General features: G+C 44.2%; 1 protein-coding gene across 1 annotated transcript in view; it reads left to right on the forward strand.

The window, feature by feature from the left end:
- Window positions 1–14,884, forward strand: part of MRE11 (MRE11 double strand break repair nuclease) — a 468,980-nt gene that overhangs the window by 245,252 nt on the left and 208,844 nt on the right. Inside the window, exon 12 of the mRNA XM_086935305.1 lies at window positions 2,522–2,628. Coding sequence (XP_086791431.1) covers window positions 2,522–2,628 — 107 coding nt within the window. The remainder of the gene's footprint in view (window positions 1–2,521; window positions 2,629–14,884) is intronic.

Genomic DNA, 14,884 nt, shown 5'->3' on the forward strand with positions numbered 1-14,884 from the left:
GCTTCACTGTGTATACAGTGATTCTGGCTTTGTCTAGGTTTTTAACCATATTATCTGTCCTTAAAGTCCCTTGAGCCTAACAATGCACCCAAAATGCTGTTACAGTAATTCTGACTATATCTGTAGTGTAAGATTGTTACTCTGTGCTCACAGTGATTGTGCAGTTCATATTGACCAACTCCTATGCTTTAAGAGTTGCTCATAGACCCAATGCTCATCGCATCATATGAATACATCATATATAAGCTCAATGACGAAAATTCCACTTGTTTGCTAGATAATGGTGTTGATTTGTTATGAAACATGAAATGGGTATAGTGTGCCCTTTCCTCAGTACGAATTGGGCCATTCAGTACTACTGAACGTTTCCTGCATCCTGTGGTTGTTGCTTCTCAGTAATTCACTTACCACTGTGATAGCCGTTTGAATTTTTTTATTTCTTCATTTTTTCTGAAGCTCAATTTGCTCTTTGTCGGAGTCCCTTTTTTACCCTTGTCTACTGCTCTTTTTGCTTCTCTTCCTACATCTCTCCATCCTCATCTTGCCTTACCACCCTTCATCTCCCCTGTGTGTTTCTGCTTGAGATAAGATGATGTGGTTAATTGAGTTCTGCCCCTTATTTTGGGATTCATATAATCAAAGTCTCCCTTCCATGGAGCATAGCTTATTTCCTGTATTCCTCTGCGGGTGCTCACTTTCTATGAACAGGCCTTTAAATCTTGTTCTTATCTTGTCACATTTGGTGTGCATTCAAAGACTGAGGTCAAATGTCAGGCTCTGTCTTCCATGGAGTGAGAGGTTGTATGTGACAATCTTACTGTGGAAGGAAATGTTTTATTCTAGCACACAACAAAATTTAAATGTCTGTAAATTAACTGTTTAGATTTTTCAGAAAATATCAGAAATAGGAAAGCACAAAAGAAGCACAATTCTGAAGTGTAGTGGAAACAAATATTGTAATATGATTTAAACAAATCAGTACACTAGATGATAATATTTTCACACTTTACCATTTGTGTGCTGTATACCTTTATCAGTAAAACTGAATGTCTGTCCCACTGTAATGGGGATTTCAATTTAAAATGTGTTCTCTGTAATGGCAGTGTGCGACCGCACCATGCATACACCACTGCATGCCTCTCCACTCTACGACACACCACTCCATTCTATGATACTCCTCCCCCCAATTCTACGACATGCCACTCCACTCTTCGAAACTCCACTTCATGTCACTTCACTGTACACCACTCCACTCTAGGATATGCCTTTCCACTCTACAACATTCCACTCCATTCTTCGAAACTCCACTTCATGCCACTTTAGTCTACGCCATTCCACTCCACGATACACAACTCCATTCTACTCTACGAGATGTCAATCTACTCTCACCACTCCACTCTACGTCCCTCCACTCTAAGACACTCTACTCTACGACAGTCCACACCACTCTGCACTACTCTACTACACGCTACTCTACTCTAAGACATGCCATTTCACTCTAAGCTCCTCCACTCTACGCCTTCACTCTACGTCCCTTCACTCTACTCCACTCTATGAGACTATACTCCCTCCGCAGCACTCCATGGCACTCCAATCTAGGCCACTCCTTGACACTCCAAAATTCTACAAAACTCTGCCACTACATTCTATGACTCTTTAGTCTTCAACACTCTCCTCCAGGTTTTTCCACTCCACTCTTTCATTCTAGTTCTCTGTATACCTCCAAAGTCTACTACACTCTATGTCACAACACTCTACTCCACTGTACGCAACTCCCTCTACCCCACCGCATGCCACTTCACTCAACTCTGATACTGTACTTTACCACACTCTCCTCCACTCTACGACACTCTGTGCCTCTTCCCTTTAGGACACTACTCCAATCTACGCCACTCCACTGTACCACACCCTACTCCACTCTGTCTCTCCACTCTACCCCCTTCCACACTATTTCACTCCCCTCTACTTAGTTCATGACACTCTAAGCCACTTCATGCTACTCCACTCCACAATACTCTACGCCACTACACTCTGTGCCATTCCTCAACCCTCTACTGCCCTCCAAGACACTCTACTCCACTCCATGACACTCTACTCCACAAAGCTCTACTTCACTCTATAACACTCCACTCTCCTCTCTTCCAATAACATTTAGCCATGCTGTACAGCAGCCACTCAGGAGTACATGGCTAAACACATTGGCAAAGCTCAGAGCTCTTGAATGGGTAAGTCCAATTGGCTTTGCCATTGCTTGTTTTAGTCGAAAGCGTGCTGGAAAATTTAAGCACATGGGCCTTCCTGAAAAGGTTGTAATTTGTCTCTGCTGTTAATATTGGGTTCGGTGATTTCCACAGCATGGGCCTCTGAACTCCCAAAGATCTGCTTTCAGGGTTTTTTTTGTTTGAAGGCTCCTTGAGACAGAGTTTGAGTATACATTTGGCTCTTTCAACATCTTTAGCAAAGAAGGAGGTTGATAGATGGGTAAGTATAGAAGTGTAACCTGTTTGCTTGTGTTTTCTAGGAGATGAAGAAATCAATTTTGGAAAATTTGTTACAAGGCCCAGTTTAGACTCAACAACACTAAGGGTAGAGGATCTTGTGAAGCAATACTTTCAGACTGCAGAAAAGGTACATTTTACAGTATCTTATCGTCTTTACTACAACCATTGTTTAGTTCTGTATCATCTGTTTAAAAAGCCCCTGTCCTGTTGAAGTCTTTATTTTCTTCTTTGGCAATCACTTAGAATTTAATACTAAAATGGAGATTATTTAAATGTGCAAACAATCAAGCATGTACTAAACGAAAATAAAGCTAGCTCATATGTCAGAATGTGTTTTATTACCATTGTCGAGCACAGCTGCGTATAGCCAATCATTGGATTGATACTGAACTTTCCAGTTCTGACTTTCTGTGACATGTATGTATAATATAATTGAAGTAAAAAATATTATTTATAGGTCAACGGGTAATAATAGTGATAGAACACGGGAAGAACAATATGGGCTCTTTCAAAAATTAGCTGAATCTAGATGGAATATTTTAAAGTTCACCAGTTCTCATGTTTTTTTAGTAGATTGATTTAATTACCAGTTTCAGGTAACCAGCATTCAGTATGTCGTACAAGTCATTGTGACAGTGGTAGATGCAAAATGTACAGCATCTCTGATATCAATGACCATTGAGACTACTGACTGATTTCAGAAATAGTCAGCCACCAAGAAGGAAAACTGCATGTTCCAAAAACTGGAAACCGACTCGCCCCCGAGAATCTCAATTCCTGTGTTAGAGAAGCATCATCCCAGCCAGTGAGAGACCCCGCTGTAGTCCCTGGCTTAGAGAAGGATGTTGGTGTACATAAGAATGCTAAGGGTGAAAGTAGGCCGCCTCAGATGACAAAATCACAATGCCAGAAAGAGAGATATTACGAAAGAACAGTCAGGGGTACAGCTATGGGACCCATTGGCGATGCACTCCATGACTTCCAGGATGCCGGGCTTCTCCTCAGCATATACTAGAATATCTGGATTGGTTGTGTCCCAGCAGCCTGGCAGAGGATGCCATCTTAGACCATGTTTTTCCTCTGAGTGGAGCGCAGTGACCTCTGCTTGCACCCATTTTATGACCTCAGACCTCCACTGTGCGATGGAAGGGGGTGTACGTGGCTTCCATTTCATTGCTATTGCTCGTTTAGCCTGAAGTAACAAGGCTAGATCCATAAATCTTGTTGTGGCATTTTATGTCGAGCCTAGGCAGCGCGCAAGCGCTGTTTGCAAGACCAGCTGTATTCTGTATCTCTTTGTTGCCTCCTAAATAGTTCGCGTAGCCTATGCGTCACTTTCATTTTTTGGCTGAGGAGCACCGGCCAAGTACAGTTTCCTTACGCTTTTATTGTTTATCTCTTGTTTGGGAGAACTATTTTTCTCTACACATTCATGAGTGTATTTTTTACAAACGTGACTGATTATCATAAGGGCGCTTTTCACTAGCACTACTGTGTGCCCAGCTCTCTCGCACTCTTAGTGCATGCCATGCTACTTCTCTCCTCCCTTCTCTTTCTTTTGTTTTGCATTGCAGCACCCAGAGGAGTCCTACTGTGTGCCCTGCCCTCTCGTACTTTTCTTGCATGGCTTGCTGTTCCTCTCCTCCCTCCTCATGTTTTTTTTCTGTTGTGGCACCAGACTAACAGTACTGTGTGCCTAGCTCTCTCGTACTCTCCTCTTGCTTTGTATTCTGTTGCGGCATCAGACCAGCGATACTGTGGGCGCCACTCTCTCGTACTCTTGGTGCATGCTGCAGTGCTCCAACCCTCCCTCCTCATTTCTTTTGTGTTGAGGTAGCCGGCTCACGGCCCCTGGGCTTCATTTTGGCCACATTTTAATCTAGCACTTCCCTCAAATATTAGTGTGTTTTGGGCTTGATTACCGATGCACCCGCTTCAAGATTCCACACTTCACAAGCCTTTCATTTGTTTTATGCTTTTTTTGTTCAAATTTTAATATATCCATCTCACAGCTGCTGTGCAGCTCAGTAAAAAAAATGTTTACATTCCAGCTAAGCTTTTCTCTCCCAGCACGGCACCTGGCTTATGGCCACCAGGCTTCATTGTACTTCCCTCAGGTGTTTGCTAATTTTCTCTTCAGTTTTTTTTATTTAACAGACCTTTTTACACTCTCCCTTTCCCGCAATCATTTCTTTTCTGAGATGCTCTATAAAAAGCTCACTCTTGGCCGAGTAGCAGACATGCATTCCACTAATGGGCATACCCCTGTGACAGTCCTGCTATCGGCACCCCAGACCAGGTCACAATTAATCAATTTCAGTTGACGGGAATGCGAACACATACAATCCTATTGGTGAAAAATACATGACATACTAAGCGACGTACTCACATTGGTCCTCCGCCTAAAAGCACGTAGATGCTTCTTGAATATATGGGAGCCTACTGATCTGAATAGTTACCTAACACAGTGGGCTACACTGGGATTACTGCTGGCAAAGAGGAATATTGCACAACTATGGGGAGCGGCGCAACCACCCTCAGTAGAGGCCTGAAAAAAAGACCTTGACTGGTGCATGTATAGAGAAAAGACTGTTTACAAGGCCTGGGGTTGCCCTAAAAAATAGTCTCGAATTTGGAGCCCTTGGAACTCCTACCGAGGGGAGATCTGCAGCCCACCGTGTAGCATTGACCAGGATGATTACCCTACCCCGTAACCTGTCCTTACAGTGTAATGTTGCACAGAGCTGCTACTCATTGTCTTCACTAAGTAAAATGTACTGATTCCTCTGTACTGTATAGCTTATGTCGATGAATGTTAATAAAAACAAATTTTAAAAAATTCAGTTCCATTCCGAGGGCTGGGAGTGTACAGTAAGAGGGACCTTGCATTGTTATACCGGTGTGGGATCCACAGGATTACAGGTGACAGGATTCCTTAGCAGATTGTAACCACTCACGCCATCTGAAGGCCAAAAAACGGAAGGGAATAAGTTCTTTGCATACGTTCCCTTCCGAGGTGATATGATGGCCGTGTGACCTAATGGCTCACTTTGCATCTGGGGATCCTAGTTCAAGCCCAGGTGTCATTGCAACATCCAGTACATTTTTATCTGTGATTTAGTAGTGGGCTAAACGCTGTTTTTAAGTTACGTTGTTTTTATTTGATGATGTAATACTGTTGAAGATTAGACTTCACTTACTGGGCTGATCGAAGCACGAAGCACTTTCCCTGCTCCCGGTCCCCGTTCCACCGCAGCTGTGTGCTGTTTAAGTGGAGGGACGCAGCTCCACCCTCTAGTCTCGCTCTCCCTGCACTGCGAGAAGTATTTAATTCACATGTGTGCTCTGCTGCATAGCAGACGCGCCAAAGGCAAGCTCGTCTGCGCCCGTCCGCGACCGGATCACGGCCACCGCCAGCCATGCTGCCCGTTTGCCAAGGTCGGTGAAAAATCATTGGACAAGAAGTGAGCTCTTATCCTTCAATATTAACAAGTGTGTGATGCGCAACTGCTGCAATTTAGCCAATGGGGCGCTCCCTAGCTCATGTCCCGCATGCCGTTGGGCCCCGGGGGAGCCAGACAATCAGGAAGTAAAGGCTAGTTCAAAAATAAGGAAGATTAATCACGCTACTCAGATTAGAGCATGCCTAATCAATTGTAGATCTCTGGTAAAATACGCAGAGGATATATGGCCACTCCTTGTGGAAAATAAATGTGAGGTTGTGTTTCTGACTGAAACATGGCTAAAGGAAGATTCCATGGCAATGGTGGCATTAGCCATCCCCGGGGTTTTAACATGTGCTGCGCTAATAGAGATGGTGAGAAAAGAGGAGGAGGAGTCGCTATTATTTTTAGGGACTCCTGGGAATTTTACCTCTTCAGTGCTAGTTAATATGGATAAGATCGAAGGACTACATTTTTGTATTAAGGTGAGCCCGACCTCCTCTTTCACCGGACTATTAGTTTACAGACCTCCTGACTGTAGTCCTGGTATAATGGTGGTTCAAAAATCAATTCTGTTCTCTAATTATACAGTCTTGGGGAACTTTAACCTTCATATAGATGATGGTAATTGCACCCAGGCTTGGCAACTGGTGTCTTCTCCGACAGGGGTCAATTTAATTCAACATTTCATAGCTTCCACACATAAAGCCGGACATACCCTCGATCTGGTATTTTCCAATATCCAGAACTTAAACATGGACACCCCAAAACTGCTGGTCTTTATATTCTACTCCTGTAGCTTAGGAAGAATAGTAGCACATGCTCACGCCCATTCGTTTCTAAAACAAAACTGGAAATATATGACTTAGGAGTTTTTAGGGCCTATCTTGCACACTAGCCAACCTGAACTATCGGGGGATCCCAATGCTGATGCCCTGGCCTTTCATAAATGGATTGCGGTGGCTGTCGAGTCCACAGCCCCGGCCAGACTCACCTTCCCTGATCCATGGAAGCACGCCACACTTTTGCCTCTGAAGAAAAAACCCAATGTTGATGCTGGGGTTTTGTCTAACTATAGACCTATTCCCTTACTGCCAGCACCAGCCAAGATGCTGGAAAAGGTTGTCCAGCTTCAATTGGCCAAATTCTCGGAGACCAATAACGTTTTACATGACACCCAATATGGCTTTCGCGCAGGCTTAAGCACAGAGACGGCCCTGATAGAGGTGGCTGAATCAGTGAGGGCAGCGGTAGATTCAGGAGCATCAGCTATGCTGGTGCTCCTGGACCTATCTGCGCCATTTGATACGGTAGATCATGATGTTTTGGTTCAATGCCTTCATGACTTCAGCATTAGGGGAACCGCCCTAGAGTGGGTGAAGTCATTCCTCCACAAGCGGACTCAAAGGGTGGCTTTACAACCCTATCTGTCTGAGCAGACGCGCTTGTGGTGTGGGGTGCCCCAAGGATCTGCTCTAAGCCCACTGCTTTTCAACATCTACTTGCCCGCTGTTTTCACTCATTGCTAACTGGGGAGTCAAGGCAATATCTTATGCTGACGACACCCTGTTGGTTTTCTCGTTTTAAAGACCAGTCGGCTGGACTCCTTTGAAAGTTTCAAGAGCTGTCTCACTGGTGTTGCTGCTTGGATGAACAATAATACATTAAAATTAAATGCTGATAAAACAGAGGTGATGTTTTTTGGGACCAACAAGCCTCCAGACTCGCACTTGTGGTGGCCCCAAGTAATGGGGGTGCCACCTACCCCAACTGGTGCGGCGAAAATGGGAAGCAGATTTGTCTTTTTCCTCGCAAATGCAACAAGTAACATCTTCCTGCTTTGGAAAACTGAGGTACACGAGGAAATGTTTACACCTGATACCAGAAAATTGCAGTCGAGCCGTAGTTCATGCAACTGTGACGTCCAGGCTGGACTATGTGAATGGCCTTTACTTGGGCCTTCCTGCTTACATGGTGAAGAGACTGCAATTGGTTCAACACACTGCAGCTCGACTGATTAGACACGTACCCATGCAACAGCATATCTCTCCACATATTAAGGAACTTCGCTGGCTACCGGTGGCCAACAGAATTAAATTTAAGGCCCTAACTTTGGCTTTTCTGTCATTCCATTGGAAACAATTACTATCTGCCTACAAACAAACTCGCCTAGTGCGCTTCAACAATCAGAATCTGCTGCCTACCATGCGGCAAAATGATTCAAAATGCCTATTGAGGAAGGCAGTTAAGACTTGGCTTTTTACCCTGGATTAATTCCGTGGAATGGCTGATGTCTGACCTTTTATGCTGCTGTCACTTGTTGTTATAGCGCCAGGACACCTCCTGTGGGAGGTAGCTGTTTTGCTCTCTATAAATGGCCGTATTATTATTATTATTAAATGCACTCCTTGCTTCTGCTTATAGTACGAGAATCTCCTTTAGCCACTGATCTCTACATTTCACTCATTATTCGGTGTGAAAACATGCTCGGCCAATAGCCGCTCTATTTTTGTTTTCGTATGGTTTTTATTTGTATTTATTGGGAAATACAAAACATCTTGATTGGATTTGCAGATAATCAAATTGCTCTCATGTAATCCCACTGTGCATACATGAATTAATGTAATTTCTGTTGCTCTGAGCATTAGTTTTTCACAAGGTATATTGGCACAAATAAGGCTCTTATGGCGCAGTTGCAAGTAGAACTATCTCCCCCCAACCAAAGCCTATCATCCACCTGTCTGCCATTAACATCTAACACACGTTTAATTATTCTTGCCGAAATGGTATCGTATGGTCTTTAACACTGGCAGCTTTACCCTAACTGGTTGTTTATAAGCAGACTATTTTATAGGTTACGGATTGATATGAAAGGAGACCTACACTAGATATATACGGCCCCCTTCCCATCATCACCTTTAAATCATACTTCATTGTCTACAAGACACGCACCAGCATTATCTCGTCCTACTTCGCTTGCAAGATCAAAATGTCTGGAGGAGCTTGGGAAACCCACAGCAACAGGCAGATGCAGCAGTGTAACCGAGGAACTCCAGTGCCAAGATTCCCACTCTCCTCCTGCACCTGGGCCCCCCCTTCATCTGGGCAGCTCTGATTCCTTCCTTCATCCCAAAGTCCCTCCTATTTGGCTTCCCTCACTTCAAGCATCTCTATTTTTTCTCCCCTTTTAAGTAACTCCAATGTGCCATCTCTTTCTTTGACATACATCCTTGTTCACCTATTCCTTGCTTGGTATTTAAATTTCCATTATACCAATCCCCATGTATGCAGACAGAAGACATTATTCACACCCAGAATCCAATAGTAAACTGAAAATACTAAAGTTGCTGAAAATGTTTAACCCTCATAAACTTGGTATTGGATCTGTGAGGATACAATTTGCTTTTTTCTTTTCCTCTTGTCTTACTCTACCGAGAAAATTCTGATTATTAAGCTGTACATTTACCCCTCCTCACTCTTCTCTCCTAGTCGGTTGTTGCTAACACCTAATCCTCTGCTACCTTTTTGCTTTGAAACTTTGAAAGCCAACCAGTTGTGATGTTGGGGCAGAAGGATTTTCTATTAATTCTTTTTTTTCCATTTCTTTATTGTTCAATATAACCAGTGAAGTATACATGTTACATCATTTATACATTTTATCTCAACGTTGTTCTAATGAGATAGTGTTCAAAAGATTTATGTTAATAGTTTTTCCCAATAGGGATAACAAATATTGAACAGATTATATTGTTTAACAAACTTGTTAACCCCCCTAAACCCCCTAAATTACCAGTCCTGCTAGATAATATCTTCTCTCCATATCTAACGAAGTTTGTTAGGCGTCTATTGCCCTTATTCATGATTATGACTAGCCGTCTCATTGTTGTGTTCGTCCTCCCCAGGGACAGTTGAAGTCAGTGAGGTTGTCTCTCCTATCTCTTTTATTTCTTGTATCATTGCCCCCTACGCCAACAGCACTTCTGGGAGCTTATCATCCCTCCTGGTTTTCCTTATATGATTTTCTTCAACCATTGCCTAGTCTTTTAAATCGTTCTTCCATTTTTCCACCTGTGGGCCCTGCGGAGACAACCAGTAGATCGCTATTCTTCTCTTAGCTATTGTGAGACCGAATATCAAAAATCGTCAAGTAGTTTTACGTTTGGGATTTTTAGGGATCAAGCCAAGAAGGCATGTCTGTATCTTAGAGGCTATTGCCCATCCTGTGATTCTATTCAGTTGTTCCAGAATCTTGGCCCAATATCTTTGTATTATTTGGCAATGCCAAACCACATGGATAAAATCAGCCTTTGCGTGCTGGCAACAAGGGCATTTGGGGTTTCTAGATAAATTGATAGCGTAAAGCCTCTTGGGCGAAACATAGGTCATATGTACTATATTGTATTGTATTTGAATCTTTTAGAGATCGAAACTTTGCAGACACTTTTGTGGATCTTTTCCCAGTCTCTTGTTGATACCATGTGTTCACTGATCTCTTGCCACTTTTCTTCTACTTTCAGGGGCTTGATCGTGTTATCCTCTCTGAGTGCCCTGCATAGGTGGAAAACAATTTTCCGCCCACCCGCCATTGCAATCATGGTGACCAATGTTGGTATATGGTTAGGGGCATCCGGGAACATCGGCTAGAGATGACGTGCCATAGCTGCCATTTTAGCATATTGTAGGAACTGACCCGTCCCTAACTGTGTCTTGGTAAGTAATGAACCAATTTTCCAGGTAAAGGTCGGAAAACATCAAACAGCCCCCTTCTTTCCATTTTTTTGATGGACATATCATGCTCTATGTGAGCAAACTGTGGGACGACCCAGATATACGCCTCTGGTGCAAAGGGTACTCTTTTAATGAGTCATTTAGTCGTTCTATCCCAGATGGTGCCCATGAGCTCGATTAACGGAGTATATGTCCCCTCCAGCCTATTATCTGTCCAGAGGAGCGCCCTCAACTGTTTCCTATCTAACAGGGCGCGCTCCCAGGAGAGATCTGTATCCAACCACGCTATTGCATGTTGTAATTGGGATGCTAGATAATATAACTCTAGGTCCAGAATTACAAGACCCCCTTTGCCTCATTGTCTTTTCATCACCTTCAGGCTTACCCTGCACCTCTTTCCGTTCCATAGCAGCTGGATGAGAAGCCTATCCAAGTCCATGAATACTCTATGTGGTATTTCATAGAAATAACCTTGCATAGTGTACAAACACCTAGGTAGTACCACCATTTTAATTAAAGCAATTTTCCCCATCAGAGATAATTTTAGGGTGTTCCAAAACGTTATACTCCCCTGGAGGCCCTTTATTATCCATCCCATATTATGTTTGTAGATCGTATCTTTTTCTCTGGCCACTCGGATCCCCAGATATCGCACAGAATCCAATTTCCGCAGGAGTTCCAGTGACTTGGAACCTACTCTCTCCTTTCCTGTTGGATACAAATGTGATTTTCATTTGTTGATGCGCAAACCAGACGCCTCCTCAAACCTCCCTAATGCCTGGAGCAGCAGTGAAACCGATAGGGACGAGCTTCGCAAATAGACCAAGGCATCATCCGCATACATTGACACTATGTGTTCCGTTTGGCCTATCCTGATGTCATGGCCTTGCAGCTCCTTCCAGAGGCAACACACCTGTGGCTCCATTGCGAGAGCAAATAGCAAAGGGGACAGCGGACAGCCCTGCCTTGTGCCCCTATGGAGTGATAACGCCTCCATACAAACCGTCCCGTTCGGACTCGCCATGGGCTTCATATAAAGTAGTCTGACCCAGGCTACAAACTCCGATCCCAGTCCCATTTTTAGGAGTACTTGCCAGAGATATTCCCAGCGGACCAAATCAAACGCTTTTTCGATACCCAAAAGCGCTAATGCGCTCTCATCTGCTTTGTCCCCAAGAGTCTGCATTACATGTGCGAGCCAACAAATGTTTCTTAGTGTGTTCCTACCAGGTATAAACCCTGACCAATCCCCATGTACCATCTGGGGAAGATAAGGGAGAAGCCTACTTGCCAGCACCTGGCTGATTAGTTTGAGGTCTACATTTAGCATAGAGATGGGCCTATATGAGCCTGGAAGCTTTGGGTCTTTCCCTGGATTCGGAATCATCCCTATCAATGCTTCCCGCATTAAACCAGGCAGTTCACCCAGCTCGTTTGCTTCTTCAACAACTTCCAGCAATCTGGGAGCCAGCAGCCCGGCATGCTACTTGTAGAATTCAGTTGCTAGGCCATCCATGCCTAGGGATTTAGCTGTTCTTAAATGGGATATTGCTGCTTTTATTTCCTTTTCCCTAAAGGGGCCTCCCAACAATTCCTGAGCCTCAGAGTCTAGACTGGGCAATTCCATGCCTGTTAGGTACGCCGGTATGATTTGAATGTGGGTGGAGTTCTGGGACTCAGTCTATATTTTTGTTAGATGGATCGCAAATGTTGTGTTGATTTCATGCTGTGTGTAGACCATTTGCTGCCAGTCAGTTCTAATTGCAAGGATCAGTCGAGGTTGTGTTTCTATATTGATTAGTCATGCAATCAAATGACCAGCTTTATCGCCTTCTGCATACCATCTACTCCTACTTCTATTTCTGTTGTATTTGTCTAGTGTGTCCCATAGATCCCCTATTTTTTGTCTTTGTGTTGTCCATTTAGTAAGTTCCTCTATATTGTTATTGTTATTCACTCTTGTATAGTGCTCGAATCACCCTGGGGCATCTCGGCGCTGCCTAGAGTGGCACATCGCTGACACGTCAGCTGAGCTGGGTTGCAATTTAATACAGAAAGGCTTTTGAGTGTTTCCTAAATGAAGTATACAGTGGGATTTCCCTAAGGTATTTGGGGAGACTGTTCCATTACTTAGGGGCAAGGTAGGAGAAAGCCATACCGCCTGTTCGCTTGAGACTGATGCGGGGAATCTGTATCAATCTCGCCATGCCCGATCTCAGCAGGCCACCTGGGGCATATCTTTTTAATTTCTTTTGTAGATGTTTCAGGCCTCGGCTGTTTAGAGCATTAAAGGACAAGCAACAGATTTTGAAGATGGAGCTTTTTTTACCGGCAACCAGTGCAGAAATTTTAGCAGAGGCAGTGATGGGGAGCCAGCAGGCATATTTAGGATCATTCTTGCCGAGGTATTTCGGGTGACTTGAAGTTTATTTAGGAGTGTGGTCCCGACCTCGGCCAGGAGGGAATTCCCATAATCCAAACGGCTGATCACCATCGCTTGGATCAGCGTTTTACGGTGGTCAGTTGGAATATATGGGAAGATTTTCCGAAGTAAACGGAGGCTGTGATAGCAGGAGCCAGTGATGGCTGCTACATGATCCCTCATAGACAATGAGCGGTCTAATTTCACCCCCAGGTTCTTTACTTTCAGTTTTGGGACCGGAGGAGCACCCAGTTGTGGAGGCCACCATTCATTATTCCAGGTGTTAACTGCCTTTCCCAGCAGCATTACTTCCGTCTTTCCCGGGTTCAACTGGAGAAAGTTGTTGGTCATCCAGTTGGATATTGCAAGTATGCCTTTAGTAAAACGGAGCCCATCAGCCTCTGGGTTCGGGCCGATGGTGAACAGTAGCTGGGTGTCATCAGCATAAGAGATTGTTTCAAAGCTTAGTGCTTCTACTGCCTCAGCCAAAGGAGCCAAATAAATGTTAAAAAGGGTAGGGCTGATCAGTGGGGAGAGCTTTTTCCAAGACAGCCAACTATTGTTGTAGGCTTTGTAGATCCTGCTCTAGCACCTTTTTAACTCCGTAGGACCACTTTCATGGCATCCCAGTCAATGGCTTTAGTACTAGCGGTGCTCCAATTGACCTCTGTAGCTCCCTACCGATTGTGTCCTTATAGACTGGGTCAGTGAGTGCTTCAGTTTTTATTCTCCAAAGCGGGATCTTCGATCTCGGCCTACCCAAGGTGTACACCATAAGTAATGGGGAAAGATCTGATAGAGATCGGGCCAGATATTGTGCCTCCTCAATCCTATTCGTAGTCCTGCCTGTACAAAAAAGTAATCCAGTCTACTATAAGTATTTGTCACAGGTGTGTGACAGGAATATACATTTTGGTGGGATTGCGATGCCGCCATATATCCACGAAGTTATAATTTATTAACATCTGTTGCATAGCCTCTCTGGTTTTAGGTTTGGCTTCGGGTCTTGGGGGTTGCCGGTCCAGGGTACCATCTAGGGCACAGTTGCAGTGTCCCACAACAATCAGTTCTACATCTGGACCAAGAGTTTTCTGGCGCAGAACTGACCCCAGGAACGTACCTTCATCACTATTTGGAGCATATATGTGTATATCTCTTTGGTACTTCGAATGTTTGGGGGGATTCTGTGAGATGGATTCGAGGTTTGGCAGTTGCGCCAATCTTCTGATCCAGGCCTGTGTGTTGGGAAGATGCTGTGATGAACTTACAATTAAGCATGGGCGAATTTTGCGAATCTCGCGTTCGCGCATTTTGCGGATTTGCGAACTCGCAATCCGCAAAATCCGCGAATTCTCGCGAATTTGCGGATTTTTTTTTTTTGTGTGTTTGCGCGGGTTTCTGCCAGTTCGCGAGGGTTTTGTACAATGTCGCAAATTGCGAACTTACCTGTCGGGTCGCAAGTTTCGCGAACTTGTTGTTTCTACGTGTCCAGCCTGTTTGGGACACTCTTCTTCATCACTGCCACTCTCTGACTACTCATGCCACCCTCTGGCCCACCCATGCCACCCTCTGTTTCATCACAGCACCCTCTGGTTGTCCAGTCAGTGTACATTATTGTGGCAACGCAAGCACACCTTCCCTGCCTCAAGTGACCTGAATTAATTTGGGGCTGATTAATGTGTCACAGAATATTTTTTTAGCTGGCACCTGCTTCCTTAGTGCTTCCTGATTAGTGATCTTTTGAACTTGCTAAGTGCTTTCATTGTTGCAAAATTAGTTACAACACCTGC

The sequence above is a fragment of the Lissotriton vulgaris genome, chromosome 8 (genome assembly GCF_964263255.1).
Source record: "Lissotriton vulgaris chromosome 8, aLisVul1.2, whole genome shotgun sequence".
NCBI classification, from domain to species: Eukaryota; Metazoa; Chordata; class Amphibia; order Caudata; family Salamandridae; genus Lissotriton; species Lissotriton vulgaris.